Source organism: Macrotis lagotis, chromosome 3 (assembly GCF_037893015.1).
Source record: "Macrotis lagotis isolate mMagLag1 chromosome 3, bilby.v1.9.chrom.fasta, whole genome shotgun sequence".
NCBI lineage: Eukaryota > Metazoa > Chordata > Mammalia > Peramelemorphia > Peramelidae > Macrotis > Macrotis lagotis.
Window position 1 is genome coordinate 164,918,580 of NC_133660.1, and position 14,954 is coordinate 164,933,533.

General features: G+C 38.0%; 1 protein-coding gene across 1 annotated transcript in view; it reads left to right on the forward strand.

Annotated features, from left to right (window-relative positions):
* The window catches only part of SCFD2 (sec1 family domain containing 2), a 454,457-nt gene that overhangs the window by 400,704 nt on the left and 38,799 nt on the right, over nt 1-14,954 (forward strand). The window contains exon 6 of the mRNA XM_074229435.1: nt 1,733-1,878. Within this exon, the coding sequence (XP_074085536.1) occupies nt 1,733-1,878 (146 nt within the window). The remainder of the gene's footprint in view (nt 1-1,732; nt 1,879-14,954) is intronic.

Here is a 14,954-nt window from a genome sequence, read left to right on the forward strand (position 1 = left end):
ATATTATACTATAACTAAACTCCCCTCAAAGGGCACAAAGCACAACCGTAACAATCATCACCTGAAAGTAATTGTCTTGACATATTGTGGCCCCAATGAATAAACTTGTGGCTCAAGTCCTGTCTCTGTCTCTACCCAGTTGACCAGATCGCTTGACCTTGTTGGGCATTGGTTCAATTCAGTAAAAATTTATTAAGCATCTTCATGTACTCACACTGTGTCAAGTGCTGGGGGTTCAAAAAGGGACAAAAGCCATTCCTTGCCTTCAAAGAGCTTACACTCTAATAGAGGAGAGAAGATGCAAATAAATATAAACAAAGCAAGCCATATCAATTTAAATGGGAAATAATTAAAAGAGGGGAAAGCACTGGGGTTAGGAAAGAAGATGGAATTTCAGTTGGGACTTAAAGGAAACCAGGGAAGTAAGTAATTGGAGCAGAAAAGGGAGAGTATTCTAGTCATGGTGGACATTTGGGGGAAATACCCCATGCCTAAGATATTGATCTCTTCATTCACAAAAGTAAGTTTGAAGGTTATGATCTGATGTCCTCCCTGCTTTCAGTGGAAAAGTGAAGAGGGAAAGGGGCAGATGTTAAGGAGAGCTACGTACTCCACCAGCACTGGTCAATATATGAGGCAGGTTTGTTTAACTGGTAGCTTTGGTTGTTCTTGCAGAGGTTTGCAGAGGGAGGTAGAATCAGCCCTCAACATTGCTTCCAACTTCAAGTATTTGCATAATTTTATTAGTAACTTCATCCAATGGTGTGCACCAGGTTTATGGATCAGCTGATGTCCTCCTAGGCAACTTGTCTTGTTCATCCCACCACCTTAGCATCATGTGCTCCCAAGGATTCATTGCATATCATTATCATTTGCCGTCCCAGCTCAAGTTGAGTGTTGCAATTATGCCCCCAAAGCCTAGTGGAAATCCTTTTGACTCTAAACTCAAGTGTACAAAATCAGTGATTTAGCTTAATGAGAAAATAAAGGTGTTGGATAAAGTTTATACTGAAATGTCTGCAGCAGCTAGAAGCAATACAAGATTACAGTTTGGGTTGGTTGAGGGAACCTAAATTGTATCCCATAGATTCGATGTAGCAACATTGACATTTTTTACTTTCATTCCATTTTCTAGGAATGTTGCTTAAAGGGAGGGGGGGGATTGATTGTATTTCTGAAAATGATATGTGAAAACAAAAAGTAAAATGTATTATTTTAAAAAATCAAAGCTGATGAACTCTTTTGTTAATATTTACAACAATGATCCTATGTAACTGCATCTATAACAATGTTTTCAATTGACACCTTGTTTTTTCCAAGAGTTAGGACGATAGTGTTTGTGATGAGAATGGAAGGGGAGGGAGGTTTAATCGAAACTTCTTTCAGATTTTAAGTTTTGGGTTTTTTTTAACCTCCTCCTAATATTCTTGAAATTAAGGACAGTTGTCCCTAGAGAGTTCTCAGTGTACCCTTATGCCATCCTAGCAAGTGAGGCCAATGGCAGGGAATTCACCTGGAGCTGAGTTCAAATTCTGTCAAGGCTATCTCCTGGCCTTATGATGCCTTTGTGCCCAGGTAAAACTGAGCCCAGTGGGAAAACAACTGGAGAAAATTAGATTAAAAATTAAAAAATCCCAATAGTTGCATCTTAGCTTAAGCTATTATCATTAAGCTATTAATAAAACTTGATTAAAAACTTCTCACTCATAAAAATGTCTCTGTATTTTTCCAGGCTGTGAATCTGCAGGTAACCTGACATTTCAGCAGGCCAGAGACGCTGTGGAGGAGCTTTTTGATTCACTTCATGATATCACCACAGCCAGAAGTCTCATGAAGCAGTTTAAATCTGTGTATATTCCTGGAAACCACACCCATCAGGCAAGTAACATGTGTCTGCAAATGACTTTTTAATCTATGTAGATACTTCCAATTAATTTTTATGTGGGATGGGGGGTGGATTTTATGCAGTAGAATTAAAAGAATGAAAGAATCCTAAAGTCCTTTCTTATTGATGGAGTTTAAATGGTTAGAGACAATGAGGCAGGGAGGTACAGTGGAAGGAAGGGAAGCAGCTCAAGTCCTACTTCTGGCCCTTACTGTCTGTCCTTCTGCAGGTCATTTACCTCCTGGCTGGCCCTTTAGAACCTCAGTGTTCACTAAGTAACTTTTTTTGTGTCAAATAGTTTTATTAAGAAAATTCACTTATTTGGGTATTGAGGAAATAAATAAATTTACAATGATGATGGATTATACAATCAATAATAGGAAACCACCTTTAACTTTTCACAACAAATCCTAATATGTTAAAAGTTTTGCAAAGCACTTTACATATATTACTTCATTTGATTTAGCAAATTGTGCTTACATTAGGCCCACATTTCTTTCTCCTATTTTTATCTATTGTTTCTGCTTACTCAAATTCTTTTTTTTAGTGAAGGATCTGGATTTATTTATTTTATATTATTACAATAATTTTGTTATAAAAGTAAACATAAACCCCCCTCCCCCCCCCAAAGAATGAGAAATCTCAAGAATAGTGAGAGAGAAAAAAAATGTACTTCAGTCTGTGTTCAGATTCTAATGACTCTGTCCCTGGGGTGAGCTGCCTTCTTTATCATAAGTCCACTAGAGAAGTTGTTTCAATATTTTACCCACAGTTGCTATTACTAGCTGTATTTCCTCCCACTCTATTCCTCCGCATTCTCATGTATTCTATTCTTTCTCTTCTTTCATCCTGGCCTCGTCTAAAAGTGTGTTGTATCTGAGTACCCTCTCCCACAATCTTCCCTCTCTTCTATCACCTATTCCCCCCCCTTCTCTCCCCCCATTCCCCCTTATCCCATCCCTTTCTTCTCATTTTTCTCTAGGGTAAGATAGATTTCTATACCCTATTAAGTGTGTATGTTATTTCCTCTCTGATCCATTTCTGATGAGAATGAAGGCTTATTCATTCCCTCTTGCATTCCCCCTTTCCACTCCACTGAAAAAAGATTTTTCCTGCCTCTTACATGAAATTTCTTAGCTTCATCTTCATCTCCTTTCCCTTCCTCCCAGTACTTTCCTTTATTACCCATTGACTCCATCTTTTTGCTATATTATACTCCTTCCTGTGCCCTGTCTATATATGCTCCTTCTAACAGCTCTTATAAATGAGAAAGTTCATATGAGTTATCAATATCTTCTTCCCATGCAGGAATACAAACAGTTCAATATCATTAAGCTCCTCATAGTTAGTCCTTCTCATCCACCCCTTCTATGTTTCACCAGAGTCCTGTACTTGGAGATCAAACTTTCTGTTCAGCTCTGGTTGTTTCAATAGGAAAGTTTGAAAGTCCCCTGTTTCATTGAAAGTCCATCTTTTCCCCTGAAAGAGAAGGTTCATTTTTGCTAGGTAGTTGATTCTTGGTTGTAAACCAAGATCTTTTGCCTTCTGGAATATCATTCCAATCTCTATGAGCCCTTAATGTAGATGCTGCCAGATCCTTTGTAATCCTGTCTATGGAGCCTTGGTAGTTGAATTGTTTCTGGCAGCTTTTAGAATTTTTTCTTTGATTTGGGAGTTTGGGAATTTGGCTATAATATTCCTGGAAGTTTTCTTTTGGGATTGCTTTCAGGAGGTGACCTCAATTTCTATTTTATCCTCTGCTTCTAGGATCTCAGGGCAATTTTGTTGAAAAATGAAGTCTATGCTCTTTTCCTCGTTGTGACTTTCAGGTAGCCCAATAATTTTTAAATTATTTCTTCTGGATCTGTTTTCGAGGTTGGTTGTTTTATGAATGCAATATTTCACATTTTTTTCTAATTTTTGGCTTTTTTTGGAAGAGTTTTATTTTTTCCTAATTTCTTGCCAAGTCATCGGTTTCCCTTAGTTCCATTCTGCTTTTGAAGGAGTTATTTTCTTCAGAAAGCTTTTTTTAAAATCTCCTTTTCCAGCTGGCCAATTCTGCTTTTTAAGGCATTCTTCTCTTCATTTGCCTTTTGTTTTGCTTTTTTTCCAATTTGGCCTAAACTGCTTTTTACATATTTTCTTCAGTATTTTTTGTATTTCTTTCACCAAGCTGCTTGGTGAAATTTAAGGAGGTAGAGGTGGAGTGGGGCATGTTTTCATCATTTTTCTGCACTGCTCTCATTTCTCTTCCCAATTTTTCCTCCACCTCCCTTAATTGCTTTTCAAAGTATTTTTTCAGCTCATCCATAGCCTGAGCCCATTTTGTATTTCTCTTGGAGTTTTTGTATATGGAAGCTTCAATTTTGTTGTCATCTGAGTATGTGTTTTGATCTTCCATGGGACTAAAGTAATTTTTCTATGGTCAGATTCTTCTTTTTCTGCTGTTTACTCATTTCCTCAGCCCATGACTAATTTACAGCACTTTCAAGGCTTTGGGTTTTTGGGGGGGGACACCCCACTGAGACCTTTATTCCTCCAAGGTCTTTTGCTCTCTTGCCTGTGCTTTGATACACAGATGACCATCTCACTCCCCTCTGCCCTGGAGCTGTAAGGAGGGGCCCTGCTTGACTACCTTAGTATGGAACCCAAACTGCAACCTGGCTCTGAGTGTGGGCAAACAGCATAGTCCTGCCCCCAGGGAGAGCAGAGAAATTTCTGCAGTCTCCCCTGACCCCCTTAATGTCCGTGGCTATGCTCTGGAGGTACAGGCTGGTTTCTTCTGATTCTTGCTGCAGGTTCTGCAGCTGATGCTCCTCATTCCACACTCATTCTGGTATAGCAGAATTCTCTCCCCGCCCCTTCAAGCTGTTCCCACACTGCATTGCAACTGGGGCTTTTTCCAATTTCTGGTCCTGGTGAAACATACCTTTCCCGCGAAACTTCTAAAGTTATCTTGGACGGGGTAAATGTATCACTCAATCTTTCTGTGGGTTCTGCCCCTCTAAATTTTGTCCAAAGTCATAATTTGACAGCTTTTGGAGTTTTGGGGGGAAGAATTTCTTGGGAAATGCTGCCTTCACACCATCTTGACTCCACCCCCCACTAAGTAACTTAACAATTTAGTCTAAAATTTTCCCAGGAATCCAAGTCAAGTTCTTTAGCTTATAATTTTCATACTCTCTTCTCCTTCCTATATTGAAAATCAAGACAACCATCACTCTTCTCCAATTTTGTGGTAGCTCTTCTGTCTTTCAAATATTGCTGATATATATAAATATGTGTGTGTATATACACACACTTATGAATTCTATATTCTATTATACACACACACACACACACACACACACACACACACACACATATATATATATGTATATATACATTCACATATATATGCTTATTTCCTGTCCCACTCCACCCCTACTTCCTTAAGTAATTTTCCCAAGGTCTTTCAGGTAATAAATATGGGATCGCAGTACTGGATCTCATTACATATATATATGGAGAGAGAGAGAGAGAGAGAGAGAGAGAGTGAGTGAGTGAGTGTTCTGGGCTTGGAGTCCAAATGGCCTGAATTCAGATCCCTCCTCTGATGCTTATGAATATAGCCCAAAGCTGATGTGATGTGAGAGACTTTTTTTCCTCATTAATGTGAGTGCCCTGTACCTATATAAGGGAAGGGGTAGAGTTGACAAGAGGAGACTCCTTCAGGCTTTGTGGTCACTTTAGGTGGTTTTGTCTTAAACTTCAAGAGAAGAGATGGATGATCTAATTTCACTTCAAGTTGTTGAAGGAAGAATAAGACTGGGGAAAGTGGTTTACATCATGTCTCTATCCTAAACTTGCTACCCTGGAGACTAGGGGATACCTAGGACTTTCTCTTGGTTGAGCTAAATTTCTTCACATTCCAGTGAGAAAGCTTCTTCACCCTCTATTGTCTGCTTTATATTTTCTTATGTATACTTTTTTCCAATTTCCAATTGACTTGGAAAAATGGGTTTCTTTACTAATTGCTATATGAGTGTTCATTGTAAAAGTTATATTTTATGGGAAGGGAGTCAAGTCTTGAATCAAGCTTGAGGTCATCCTTTCTCCATTAAGAGACAACAATCAGAAGTTCAACTCCTTGATGAATGATGTTTAAAGGAATTTGATATAATTCTAGGCTGATGCCCCTTCTCTCGGAGAACAGCAGAGTGGCCAAACTTCTGACTCTAATTACCTTGTTTTCCCTCCTGTCAGGTAGGAAGGAGGGTGGGGTAAGAAGAGGCTGGAGATGGCTGGTCTGCCTCCTTTTGAGCCACACAATGACATTTCCCATGCTACCTGTGAGAGTTGACCTCACTGCACTAGCTTGGGTCCCAAAGCAAGTCACTAATACCTATTTATAAAGTCATAGATGACTAACATTCTACAATGGTTAAGGGAGTTCCCATATGGAACCCCCTAAATGAGGGAATTTCAGATCTTTCTTAGGTATTGGGCATAGGTCTTAGGCAGGAAGGCTCTTTCAGGCCTGTTTCTCATTTTGATCTTCACAACAACCCTGTGAGTTAAGGTGAGCAAGTATAGTTTAGCTTGTTTTATAGATGAGGAGATTAAGTCACCAAAAATGATAAAGATAGGACTCCAGCATGGGTCTCCTGGGTCATTGTGCAGTGCCCCTGGTTCTTCACTCCAAAGGGATGATTAAAGCAATTGATGGTGGTGATAGCTATCTGATATTACCTTTGGCTAGGTTTCTAGAAATACTGACACAGATGGGTCATTTAGATTTGCCTTTTAATTAAAAACAAAAATATTTCCTCCCTTTATTCAGTGGACTGGGGTCCATAAAAATGAGGGATAAAATTACTTAGATAATTAATTGTATGTTGTTCAATTATTTTAAAAAATGACCTTATATATGCTTCTAAGTTTCATTCATAATGACATACTTGAACTATGTATGATATATGATAACAGTTATAAGAATGTCAGGAATCAAGTAAGATTGACTGCATTTATTTTCAATATGTGGGGAGGATGTAAGAGGAGAGAGAAAGGACCCTAATGAGTTGTTGTAGCATTTATGGCCATCAAGATGAGTGCCTTCCTTGGGCAAGCCACTTAACCCCATTTGCCTTGGGGGAAAAAAAAAACCTAAAAGATGAGTGCCTTGGCTTACTTCTCATCTAAGACATGTATAGGTCACAGTTTCTCTTACAAGTTTCAATTCAATGTGTTTTTGAGAAGGGGCCACACCACAACAACATGCCTGTCTACCACATAATGGTATAAGACCTGCCAGAATTTATCTATTCCAGAATATGGGACTCCCTTCTGTGACTGATAGGCTCTGGAACCCAACCTTATCATCTATCTATATTCTTCTTCATAATGTCAGCTATAGTAACATCATCCTCAAGGGGGAAGGGAAGGAAAAGAGAATAAGCATTAATAGACTACTGATGATGTACTAAGCACTTTGTAAAAATATTATCTCATTTGATGTTCACAATCCTGAAAACCAGATGCTATTATTCTCCTCATTTGACAGTTGAGGAAACTGAGGAAGACAATGGTCAACTGACTTGCTCAAAGTCACACAGCTAGTAAGTGTCTGAGACTAAATTTGAATTCAGGTATTCCTACCTCCAGGCCCAGATTGGATATAGATTTCATCTCCAGCTACCTCTTAAGTGTCAAGAATCTCATTTCCAGTGTTAGGTCCTGATGAGTACAAATAATGAATCCTCAGAAGGGGTCACATGTATGCCAGTTCATACTATTGAAGTGATAATTATTTAAAATATGGTCATTGGTTCCAGCCCAGTGGAAATATGCAGTGGGAATTCAATATTGTTACTGCTTTAGGGGGATTTGTTATTAGCCTTAATCAGAACAATTGTATATAAAGGGCATAAAAAGTTAAGGAGAGATTCCCTGGGGAAGCTAGTTAGTAGTGGTGGCTTATAACACCAGACTAGGAGCCAGGGAAACCTGAGTTCAAATCCCTCAATAGCTTATGTGACTCAGGGCAAGTCATTTAATCATTCTCAGCCTGTTTTCTTATCTATAAAATGGGGGTGCTATCCTCAGCCCTTTCCCACAGGGTTTTTGTAAAAAGCAAATAAGATAATATATTTAAATGCTTTATAGAGATTAAATAAACCTGTTTACTACATGTCAGCTGTTATCATCATCATCATTTTTTTGCAGATGTGGGAACAAGAGTAGATAGAATCTAGTGTTTAGTCCTATTTACAATTGACTTTTTTTTAAATCCTTTCTTTCTTAACTTTTTCTGTATCATGGATTCTTTTGACAATCTGGTGAAATCTATTCCTCATCCAGGAATGATGTTTTTGAATACTTAAAAAAATAAGATTACAAGGAAATAATCATACTAAAATACAGTTGAAAAATAGTTGTAAAAAATCAAATATCTAGGGGCGGCTAGGTGGTGCAGTGGATAGAGCACCAGCTGTGGAGTCAGGAGTACCTGGGTTCAAATCCGGTCTCAAACACTTAATAATTACCTAGCTGTGTGGCCTTGGGCAAGCCACTTAACCCCATTTGCCTTGCAAAAACCTAAAAAAAATCAAATATCTATACCCCAAGTTAATAATCCCTGCTGTAGGAGTTCAATCTTTTCCTGGACCCAGCTCTCTCTCCCTGAGTCCTGAAATGTCTATTATTCATTATCTAGTCCCACTTTATTGCTGCCCTCTTTCCTGGTGAGGTTTTCTCAGAGTTCCTCTGAGAATTGGGAAAGGAATATATCTAGCTAAGTCTCCCAGTGCCTGCTCCCTGATCATTTGAGTTGTATTCCTGGTTCCTATGGTCCCATGAGGAACAAGTCTTTCCTGGTCCCCAGAACTCTCAGGGTCCACCTTGGGTCTTGAAGAACCAGTTTCTTTTAGGGGCAATGTCAAAGGCATCCCTTGCTTATCAGTTACCAATTAGCTCTTAATTGGCTGCATTTATTAATATAGAGACAGAATAATTTATCACAGATCCACAGAATACACTCCTTCAGATGTACCTCACACGAGACATATACAAAGGGAGACTTTGCATCCTACAAGCACCAGGATTTGATCCTTCCTAGTCTGCAAACTTGAATATTACATTACCCCCAGACAGTCATAGAGCATCCTTTTAGGATGGTGTTTGCAGTTACTAGAGGCCTTCTGTCCATGGTAGCTACCACCTACCACTAATGGTTTTTCATTTGTTGTTTGTAAATAACAGGAAAGCTAGCTGTCCCCATCTCCATGGCACATTCTTTGGTTTCACCATCAGAGACAGATTATTGAGTGAATGATAAAAGTAGTGGGTCTAACCGAGGGTGGCAGTTCTAATGTTCTGAGCCAACAGGCATTTATCAGGGGCCTGGTTCAGGGGATCGAGCCCCAGACCTGGAGTCAGAAAAACCTGAGCTCAGATCGGGTCTCAGATTCTCACTGTGCCCAGGGTCAGTCTGCCTCAGTTTCCTCATCTGTAAAAAATATGAAAAATCACTCCACCTCCCTCCCAGGGTGTGATGAGGGTCAAATGAGATATGAGGGTAAAAGGCTTAGGAGTGCCTGGACATGGTGAGGGCTACAGAATTGGGAGTTGCTACAACTATGATCATTACCACCAATGCACAAAGCATGTTCTTAAGAATAGACTGGAGAGGGGCAGCTAGGTGGAGTAGTGGATAAAGCACTGGCCCTGGAGACAGGAGTACCTGGGTTCAAATCTGGTCTTAGACATTTAATAATTACCTAGCTGTGTGGCCTTGGGCAAGCCACTTAAACCCATTTGCCTTGCAAAAACATAAAATAAAAACAAAAGAATAGAATGGAGAGCATGTCCCTCTAGCACCTTTTTCCTTTTGAGAAAGGAGGGATGATGGGATAAATATCCACCAGGGTTTCCCCACAATCCAGGGTAGACCTATGCCTCCCTTAATCTTAACAGCTACAGACTACAACCCCCCCCCCCATTAATTCTCCCTAAAATGTAACTTCTCCTGCAACATGATTGGCCTCTACCTCTCTTGACAAAGCTCCCTAGTCATGGTATGGCTCACCTAGGTGAAGTCCAGGCCTCTCAGCCACGATGAAAAACCACACAAGTTTCAATTCTCTGTATGCTGACCAGACCTGTTTTCATAAGGAAGCAGGGGAGACTGTATCTCCCAAAGCTGACTGTCTCCTTCCTGATATCTTTGCTGGGTTGTAACTAAGGAAACCCTTTTTTTTGACCAACTATTCACTGACCAATAAGTGTCTCATTTTATCCCAGCTTTGCACCTGAGCTAACAGTGAGCTGAGGTCAGGTTCAATCCTAATAGGGAGAAAGCAAAGCAGGACAGGGCAGCAGCCGACCAGCAAACTCTTTAAAGTCTGAAACCCTTTGAGTTGAGTTGTTGTAGATGTTCAGATATCTGCAACTCCATCTACAACATCCTGGCTTCTGCCCAGCCCAGGATTTACATTACTTATATTTATTCAGAGGACTCGGTTGGCTGACAACTTGAACACATTGTTTTTATTTTGTTTAAATAATCTTTACCCCATAATTTCTCAAAGTAAATGCCCCTGTTTAATATGAGCTTTAATCTCTTTCCCCAAATGTTGCAATGTTTGATTTATTGATGTTTTTCAGCTGCAGCATCATGGAGCTATTAAACAGATGTTGTTCTTAGGGCATGTTGCTTGTGACCTCGTTCAGACTTACTATCATATGGATCTAACCTGATAATCTTGACATGAGACTGGGTGTGCTGTGTGCAGACAAGCCTTACTGACTCAAGGAGAATTCGAGATCTGCAGCACACAAAGGGACATTTTCTAAATTGTATAAGATGAAAGGTACATGGTGAAGCTGGGATTTAACTCCAGTTCTGGCTCCTTCTGCTCCTCAGCTCAGTCCTCAGCTCCAGCTTGGAGTAAACTAGCTAGGTGTGGGCTTAGCTCCTTTGGGAAAGGCTTCTGCTCATGACCAGTCCAGGTTCTGAGCCCGGTGTTGACTGTTATCATTCCTCCTGCACCACCCCCCACCTCATCCCACCCTCCCCAAGTTGAAATATTCAATCAGCAAATGACAAATAAGCAAATAACAAGCATTTATGAAGCCCTTGCTATGTATCATACATTATGTCAACCCTGGAGATACAAAAACAAAACAGTCCTTGTCCTCAAGGAGCTTATAGTCCACTGGGGGGGACAAATAGCCACACAAAGAAATTGGCATTTAGGCCAACCACTTGAAGAATTCTTTGGCCATGCTCTCCTGATGGGTGATTGCCTTGGTCACTCAAAGACCTATCTCTAGACATATTTGACTTCACTTTTCATCTATCTCTTTAACATGCCATCTAGGCCATTATACATATATCCCTTATCCCCCTTCCCTTTCCCTGTACTAGAATTATAACCAAATCAGTTTGTCATTGCTCCTGGAAAGGTACATCAATATACTTTCCTATGGTTTTATTCATTATCCTTGTGATTTTCCAAAATGTCATCCTTAGACCTGTTATGGACAATGCTATTCACATCCAGATAAAGAAAAACAAAACAATACAAACAAAAAAATCTGAATGAACACTTATCACTTTTTAAAAATTTCTCTTATGTTTTTCCTTCCTCTCTCATGGCTTTCTTTCTTTTCCCTTAGTCCTAATTACTCAAAAGAAAATGACTACTCTGTAAACATGTTAAACACAAATGTTTATGTACAATATTCACCAAACTGTTCACTGCTGAGGGGAAAGGGGTGGGAAGGGAGAATGGAAGGATATTATTTAACATAAATATGCCTATGCATGTGGTTGAATATTGAAAAACTTTCATAACATATAATTGGAAAAATAAAATAAAATATCAATTGAAAAAAGCAAAAACAAAAACAGTCAGCTGAATTGAATCTGATGGAATTTAAGAGACATATAAAAAGCAGTTTAAAAAAAAAGTCACTCCTTAGCCACAACTTCCTTGGATGTTTTGTCTTCCCATAACAGAATGTAAGCTCCTTGAAAGCAGAGATCATTTTCACTTTTAAATCTTGTTTAGTGCATAATAAACATTTGGTAAAGTGCTTTTTCATTTATTCATCAAATTCCATGGTAGTTAATGAAACAAAGAAAAATACATAATAACCTTCAATCTTGCTTGATTCCTATTCTAATTCCATAGTGATGACAGAGTGATGGAAAAAGGAGTAGGTGCAGCAAAGAATCACATAGTTGTTAGACTATCTATAAAGTCTTACTAATTGTTGGTACTTTAAATTGACATAATACTATAGAAACTGAGTCATATTAATCTTGACCATCTCCTCAATAGATGAAACCAGAATGCAAAAGGTAGTCGTCACTTCATGGAAAGAGAGCATATGGGTTCTCCTTGAGGAACCTCTTCTCCCCCCCCCAAAAAAAGGAACTGATAGAGTTAATCTTACTAGATGTCCAAAGGCAATAAGAAGCATCATTTCTTGAAACATTCATTGATTATCTGTATTTCAGTGTACATGATAACTATTCTCAAAAAAATCACCATGGAGATAATTATAGTTTTTATGCACTAACCTCTCTTGCAGTATAAACATTTTATAAAATCATTGATCAGACCCTCCATATTAAATCAATATACACTTTTGAAACAGTGATTTCATTACAAAGGTAGGATTATGAAAATAGATTAAAAAATATAGAATATTAATATGGAATTGAAGAGTCCAGAAATTTATAGACTACACGAAAGATTTATACATACATTGTTCAAGAAAAAAACTAGAAATACTGGTCAAAAGGAGCCCTAGATGACATTGTCCCCCCAAAAAGATGAAACTGATTATTGGTAAGTCATGTTTCTTATTGATGTGAAAGTAACTCCTAAATCAACAGTCTGTGTATAATCATATCATCCTTTTGCTGAAAGAAAAATAAAAATTGGTATGGAGCTAGAAGAAAGAATAAATTATGGAAAATAAATATCATGGAATTTAAACAATTAAATTCTAACTTTTTAAAATTATTAATAATGAAAAGGAAGATACGGTCAGAAAAAAAGTACAATGACATACATAGGCGAATAATTTCAAATAGAAGTTCAACTGATATATCTGTTGCCATAACAAGGAGACCAAAAAAGCCTAAAAAGCACTCTAATTTAAAAAAAAAATACCTATTCTCCAAGTAGAAAATGTAGTAGCAATCGATATCAACAAAAGCTTAAAATATAAAATTGTAAAGTCTTATGAAGAAGGATGATGGAAGATGATAAGCAGTTATCATGTCAGAAACAGAGAGAACCAATAGAATCAGGTTAAAGAATGCTTGAAGAGAGACTCAACTAGGCAAAAATCATTCCAGGGACATTTAAGCATAAAATGGCAAATGGAACAAAGGAAAAAATATTCAAAAACTTTAATAGCAAATTTTTTTCACCCTCTATTAGAAAAGTCAACCACAGGTAAGCTGTAAAATCACAGTTATTATATTAGATGTTCTTATATAGCAGATAGATATGATACCAAGAGGACAAAAGCAGCTGGATTGGCTCATGAGTGTATAGAAGAGATCCATGCTAGTGATGACTCCATTGTGAGGGGGATGAGGAATTGATTCATGAGTTTTCTGGAAAAGGGAAAGATATCAAAAGTATAGAAGAGTTCTCAAATCTTATTAAAGATTTAAAGACAGAAAAGAAAGCTGATAGCAACTGACCTTTACACATAATTATGAAAACATGTCATTGATGATAGGATTACTAGGTAAACAGGTCAGCTTTCATAAGTGGTAGCCTACAGTAGACTACATTTTTTTTTAGTGTCAACTAATTGACCAAAAGATGCAGAGAATACAAGATTTCAATGCATTTACTGTCTTTCAGCAAGGTGTCATCTATCTATATAAGTGAAGGGCTTTTGTTTGTTTTTAAGATAAGGGTGACAGGTCTAAGAAAGATCTGTTAGAGGAAGCAGAGAAGGTAGGAATTAGAAACTAAAGAGCAGAGATAAACAGGGGATGTTAATGAACCCATCTTCACAGGTATCAAGGATACATATATATATATATATATATATATATATATATATACATATATATAATATATATATATATTTTAAAGGAGAGAACTAGGGATGATGGTGATATTCTGAGAAATAGAATAGGGAGAGAGACCTCTGTTTTCTCAGTAAAATATAAGGAGAAGTCCCCTACTGAGAGAGAAAGGGGAGGGGCTCCTTTGAGAGGTTTGAGGATAGAATAGGTTTGAAACTATTAATGTGAGAAATGTTATAGATGAGCCAAAAGCTTCTATCTTTAAAGTGATAAAGAGAAAGAAAAGAATGTATTGATAGTCATTTCAGTTAAAGATAAATGAGAATGTCACAGAATTATATTTAAGCCTGGCTTTTTCAAACTTTGCTTTAGCTTTTCAAAAATAGTATTTTTAAAATATTTTTATGCTTAGCTATTTTTTATTTATTCAGAAATATTTATTATATGCCTTCTTTGTGGAAGGCACTATGCTAGGCACCAGGGATAAGAGTTGAAAAGTAATATAGACCCTGCTCTCATGTAGTTTAAAAATCTAGTGAGGATGAGACATAAACAAATAGAATAAAAGTCAGAAAATGATTTGGTGTCTAGGACAATCATGTTGAGTGGCCTGTTCAGAGTCAAAGAAAGACAAGGACATGAGCAGGAAAGTCCAGGCTTCAAACATTACCTCAATGATGAGGTATACCACTATGATGAGAAATCAGGAAAGAAATCTTGAAATATATGAATAAAACTCTTTACCTTCCAACTTGATAGCTAAGGAACATTGTCAGAAACTTTGAGGGTCGTCCCCCTCCCCCCAGATTGATTTTATTTTTTTGACTAGGAAAAGAGGACATTCTTTGCCTCATTTTTTGCCTTGGGCCTTTGCCTTGAGCCTTTGCCAATGGGCCCTGCCTAAGTCAAACTGAGACTTTGGAAAGTTCTTAGCTCAAAAAGGGAAAGGTTTCCCATTGAGGCATCTTTAGGCCTTCTGATTATATCCTTTTTTTTAATCTTTTTTTTTGCAAGACAGTTGGGGTT